Source organism: Sapajus apella, unplaced genomic scaffold, assembly GCF_009761245.1.
Source record: "Sapajus apella isolate SASKATOON/1434 unplaced genomic scaffold, GSC_monkey_1.0 scaffold48, whole genome shotgun sequence".
Lineage (NCBI taxonomy): Eukaryota > Metazoa > Chordata > Mammalia > Primates > Cebidae > Sapajus > Sapajus apella.
The window spans coordinates 3,931,757-3,937,544 of record NW_022436988.1 but is presented as its reverse complement, the minus strand read 5'-3'; the positions used below and the strand labels follow the sequence as shown (position 1 = coordinate 3,937,544).

General features: G+C 63.1%; 1 protein-coding gene across 16 annotated transcripts in view; it reads right to left on the bottom strand.

Annotated features, from left to right (window-relative positions):
- Nucleotides 1–5,788, bottom strand: part of RBFOX3 (RNA binding fox-1 homolog 3) — a 512,287-nt gene that overhangs the window by 15,694 nt on the left and 490,805 nt on the right. For 14 of the 16 annotated variants that reach the window (XM_032241461.1, XM_032241463.1, XM_032241466.1 and 11 more), the window contains one exon: nucleotides 1,331–1,468. In XM_032241461.1, the coding sequence (XP_032097352.1) occupies nucleotides 1,331–1,468 (138 nt within the window). The remainder of the gene's footprint in view (nucleotides 1–1,330; nucleotides 1,469–5,788) is intronic. The other 2 variants (XM_032241456.1, XM_032241465.1) reach the window with 1 other exon arrangement.

Genomic DNA, 5,788 nt, shown 5'->3' with positions numbered 1-5,788 from the left:
AGCTGATGGGGGATGGTGCCCCGTCCTGCAGGGACCCGGGGAGCTGACGGGGGATGGTGCCCCATCCTGCAGGGACTGAGTGAGTGTATGTAAACAGGCCCCATGCAGGGGGCATCCAGCCAGGGCCCAAAATGCCACCCACTGAGGGCATCTGGCCAGAGCCCCAAAATGTCAGCTGCTCTTAAGGGGCAGCCCCAGGCCCAGAGAAATGTGGCTGCCTGCCCAGGACCCAGGGTCGAGAAGGGACAGAGTCCTTGCCATCTGATGATTCTAGGTCATGCCAGCCCCCCAATGAGTCTAAGCCTCAAATCCAACCAGGCCTGGCTCCTGAGATGGGAAGTGGACTTCTGGGGGTCACATCAGGGGGCAGGCAGAGGGGGACTTCTCCACCCTGGGGCAGCCTGAGGCGCCTCCAGTCTGCTTGGCAAACCCCAGTTGGGTCAGGGTGGCATGAGGAGAGGCTGGGATTCAGGAGCCAGAGGCTGCCTACCTGTGCAGCAGAGGTGGGTGGGCGCAGCGGCAGGCAGGGGAGGGAGGAGTTTGGAGGGAGGGGGGAGACACGGCCAGGCCGCGTGGTCCTCTGTGGCTGGGGCAGCCTGGGTGCTGGGCTGAGCTGCCTGGTTGCTGCTCCTCACCCGCCCCTCAGCAGCCCCAGCACCACAGGCCTCAGCACCTGCCAGGCGCATTCAAGTCCAGTAACAAAGTGACCCAGGACCCAAGGGCGGCCCTGCACATTCTCACACTGACCCCGCCTGGGCCGAGGCCTGCAGTGGAAAACCTGGAGCCCAGGACAGGCCTCCCTTCCCACGCACTGCGCGTCGTTCCCAAGCTCCCACCTGGGGGCCCGGGGGACGCAGGCCCGGAGAGGTTGATGCCTGGTCTCTGGGCACACGGGACAGGCCAGGGCTGGGGCAGCTGCTCTGTGGGAGGCTGAGCTGCCCCTCCAGGTACCCTCTGATGAGGAGCCGGAATGTGGGAACAGGATAGTCATAACCAAGGGACTCTATGAACTCCTGAGGTCAGGTGGTGTGGGGGCCATGGGTGGATTTCCAGCCGGGCACAGGAAGGGTGGGGTTTGAGGGGCAGCAACAACAGATCCCCCACTCCCTCAGCTTGAGGCCTTCCTCTGCATCGCCACCTTCCAGGCAGGTTCAGGTCAGGGCGGGGCTGGGCTCGGGAGGAAGGAACCCCAGGGCCTGGGAGGCTCCCTGCACCGTGGGAGGCAGGAAGCCCAGGGAGCAAGTGTGGACAGTAAGGCAGGGCCTGTGGGCACCACCCTGGAGCTGGGGCGCGTGTGGAGGGCAGCACGGGTGGGGCCGCACACACTCACCCCGAACATTTGCCGCAAGTCGGGGTCCCTGAACCGGAAGGGGATGTTGGAGACGTGTAGCCGCTTGGGCTGCCGCTTCTCTGCAGGGTCGGAGGGCTGGAGCGGCTGGCTGTCCGTCTGTGCCGCCTCGTCTGTCTGCTGCAGGGAGAGGACGGCTGTGGAGGCTGCCTCCCGCGTGCAGGGTTGCCCATGCCCTCCGCCAAAGGGAGTGGAGGGTGTCAGGGCCAGAATCTCCCCACCGCTCTGGGCCTCTCCTTGGCAGAATCTGGGTGGATGGTTCCCATGAAACACCACATAAGAGCACCTCAGACAGAGAGGCCCCACCTCCCGGCCTTTGCCCAAACCATGCCAGGGAGGCCGCCTCCCTCCCTCAGCCCAGGACAAGACCTCCTGGCCTGCTCTGTTCTCGCTCCCACAGCCCAGGTCTCTCAGCCCCACTGATGACTCAAGGCAGTTCTGGGAGCCCGAGGGCCACGCTGGCTCTCAAGCACTGACGATGAAGAGGAGACAGATGTCAGCCAGGCCCGGGGGTCCAGCTATCCGCAGGTACTGCCCCTCCGTGTCCCGCCCCTGGCCCCGCCAGGCTCCGCCTTATTCCAGCTGCTGCCACCACTCAGAACTTTTGAGGGTGGTCACCTCCAGAAGCGTCACCCAAGGCAGGGGTTGGCTGAGTCCGTCCTTTATGACCAGTCCCCATCTGGGCCCAAACACAGGTGGGGAAATGGGCTCCCAAAGACTTGGGTCTCAGGAAATAAAAGCCCCTCCAGCCACCAGCTCCCGGGCAGAAGACAGGGGCACCGCCCAAGGCAGTGCAGCAAGGCCTGTGTAGGGCTCTTCCTGTGTGGTCTTCAAGTGGACTGGCCACGAGCTCACGGCAAGGCTGGCCTTCAGCCTGGCTCGGTCCCAGCTGCGTCCATAGGGCAGGAACGCCGGGCATGTGACAAGTGCTTCATTCACTGGCGGGGTGGATGCACGAGTGACTGTCCGGGGTGGCCGTCAGCTCACCATGACCTGGTCCCAGGCCTGACGTTCTCTATAGGCCGGTCCCGTGGATGCAGCCAGACCGCAGGGGCCAGCCTCGAAGACTGTTTTCCCACTTGGCCCACTGGCAAGGTGGCGGATGGCACAGAGGGACCAGGGTGCAGGAGAGGCCCTCTGTGGACAGGCACAGATGGGTGCATGCCCCGGCTCCCACGGGGTGCCCTGGAGGGGCTCTCATGCCCCGCTTCCGCCAGCTCCTGGAGCTCAGCTGCCCCCGGGAACAGCAGGCTGACAATGTACCTGTTACTGGCTTCCTCAATGCCATGCTGCCCCTTATGGGTTTTGTGAGATCATCTCCCAAACACACCCCTTGCGCTTGAATCCTTGGCTCTGGGCTTCCTGACACTCCAGGGGACAGTTGGAAGCCACACATGGAGACCCCTCCTTGGAGGCAAACTGGCTTCTGGGACAGGATGTCAGTCGAGTCAAAGGTAGGAGGGTCTTGGCCCCAGCCACCCGGATCCTTTCCAGAGCAGTGGTAGAAAAGGCTGGGTCCCTTAGAGGCCTACACTGCAGTCGTACAAATGGAAGGCTGGCAGCGTGGTCTCCCATATGGCCTACAGAGCAGAGGCAGCCAGCCTGGGAGCAAGAGGAGAAAAGGCAAGATGAGAGGCCCCAGAGAGCCATTCCCACGCGTCTCCAGCCAGGCAAAGCACCTGGCTGCTGAAGCCACTTTCCGGCGGGCATCTGTCGCGGGCAACCAAGGAGTGCTGAGTCAGGACGCTGAGCAGGGAGCCTGGGGTCACAGCACCCGAGGCCTCATCCCATGGCAAAGGAAATGGAGCCCAGAGGAACAGAGCCTTGCCAAGGTCACACTACAGCTACGTGGCCAGAGCTTGGTCCCTCGAGTCCTGTCTGAGTGGCTGTCCGGCTGTCGCTAACCCCTGCACGGCCACCTTGGTTATCTTTTCTGGAAGGACAGGCCACTCCCCGGCATTTCCGCTTGTGGCTAGCAGGCCTCTGACCAGGCTCCAGGGCAGCAGGTGCCCCTAGGTGACCAGGGAGGAAGTCGCCACTTCCTGGACTGCTCAGGGAGGTGGAGGACACAACCTTCCCCATACCAAAGCTTCTTCCCTGGCGACAACCCCTAGCTCTGGCAGTGGGGCAGGCGGGGAGTGGGGTCCAGAGGGCTGCAGGACTGCGGGGCGCTTGTGTCCATGTCCCTGATGCAGCTCTGTCCCCTGCGTTGAGAAGTGAGGAAGCGGCACACATCTCACAGCATGGGAACCGCCGTCCTGGCGCTCACCTGGGCGTGCGCTGCGGCCCCGTCTCAGCAGGCTGGCCATGTGGTGTGCTGACCCAATACTGACGAGTGTGTTCCCAAGGCGTGAGGCTGTGGGTAGATCCCCCATCTCTCTTGGGACCCCAAGAGGTGGAAAGCAGCCATGGTTCTTGGAAAACAGGAGCCCCAGGCTTGGAGAAGGTGGGTGGCTGCTCCTTAGGGTTCCCTGACATGAGCCACCCCCATCAGTGGGGGCTGGACTTTGGCATGGAGGCATCCGTGGTCGGCACAGCTGACAGGGCCAGAAGGGTGGATGACAGATGTCTGGACCTCCTGGTCTGGCTGGCATCCAGCCCCCGGGGGGGGGCAACACAGGGCAGCTGACTCCGGCTCCACAGGGGCACGCGAGGGGCTCCTCCATCCAAGCCTGGGGACCTTGACACACCCAGTAGCCAGCTTCCCAGTTCTGCTGCCGTCTGCTTTGGTCCCAAGCTTTCTTGCAGAAAGCAAGCCCGTGCTAGACCTCTGGAGGGGGCAACCTCACCCCTGAACCAAGACGAGACCGTCCAGGAATCCGCTGATCCTTATGGAGGTCTGAACCCACCCTCTAGTCCGACAGGCACGGCTCTTTCCTCCTCGGTGGACAGGAACTTGCCCCGTGCCTCTGCTGCTCTTGGGTACAGGTGACTGAGTCATCCCAGCCTGGTTAGGGGCACACAACTCTGGTCCCTGAGCAGCAGAGGGCGGCGGTCAGCATGCTGGGGCGGCCACGTCGACGGGAACCGGCCCACGCCCAACCATGGGAGCTGGGACACCCACCCAAAGCCTTACAGGGGAGCAGCCGAGGGTGAGGTGGGAGGAGTGGGGTAGTGGGGTGTGAGTGGGAGGAGCCATGAGTGGGGCCAGGACACAGGTGAGTGAGCAGCTGCTCTGTCCTTGCTCCCCCAGCTCAGCCCCGGGCAGAGGGCAAGTGGGTCCCATGGCTGTGAAACTGGCCGGTGTGCGGAGAAGCCCCGAGCGTGGCTGCACACGGGCTGCCCCGGGCCGGGGGCCCTCCTCCCACAGACGGCAGCAGTCCAGCAGCCTCCACTGCTTTGCGACCTTTCTCAGGGGCTTTCCCTTCCCCACTTTTTTTTTTTTTTTTTTTTTAAGCCATCTTTGCCTCTGGTTCTCAAATGCAGGGAAAGAGAAAACATCCTTCCCTCCCTGCTGGCCTGGAGGTCCTGATTCTGCGTCCTTCCCAGCTCTGTCCTGGCCCAGCCATTATAGATGCCCCCCAAGCCCATTCAAGTTCGGGGTGGGGGTCTAGATGCCACAAGCATCTCTCACCCTCCACATCCTCTGAGGAGCCTGCACCCACTTTTGCCTGGGCCCCCAAGCTTGGCGCAGTGCAAAGCAAAGGGAAGGAGCTCTCGGCGGGGGCTGGTGGGCACAGGCAGACCCTGGACAGCAGGTGGGGCCTGGTGGCCGTGTTGGCATGGAGCCAAGCGGTGCTGCCGTGGCGCAAGATGAACCGGTGTTTGGAAATTCCTTCCTCTGTAGCGCCGAATCTTCTCATTCCTCCAGAGGCCTCCTGGGCACTCAGGCAAGGACCCGATTTGGTGAGCCTCCGGTGGGCGGCCAGTCAGCCTTGGAGGAGGGATTCTCCATGTGCGGCCTCAAGCCATCCACTGGGGTGTCTTCTTCAGCCCCTCCTCGGGCGGAGCTGTGGGCTCCCACGTGGCATTTGAAGGACACAGGATTCCTAGCCCCACTGCTGGCCTCTGCACTTGTGGCATGGGCAGCCGACTGCCGCCTCGTCCACTCCCACCCCTTGCCTGGGTAGGGGCATCTCAGCTGAGCCTCACTGTGGTGTGGCTTTGGGGACCAATACCTCCTCTCTTCTGCCTTTCTCACGTCAGCCACTAGCCACGGCCTACCCCTCACCCCCTCTGTAAGCTGTGAGAGCCAAGATCACAGTGACCGAGGACTGCGGCTCCTCGTGGAGGAGAGAGAGCCTTGAGCAGGATGGTGAGGCAGCAGTTACAGATGATGCGGCCCAAGTGGAAGATTGGGGAAAGTGTGGGAGCTTCCGAGAGGAGGCTCAGGCCCGACGGATGGCGGAGAGGGCAAGGTTCATCCTGGGGCTGCAGGTCACCAGGCAGAGAGGCCTCTGGGGACCTGGAGTGAAGCCAGAGGTGCAGAGCCCAGATCCC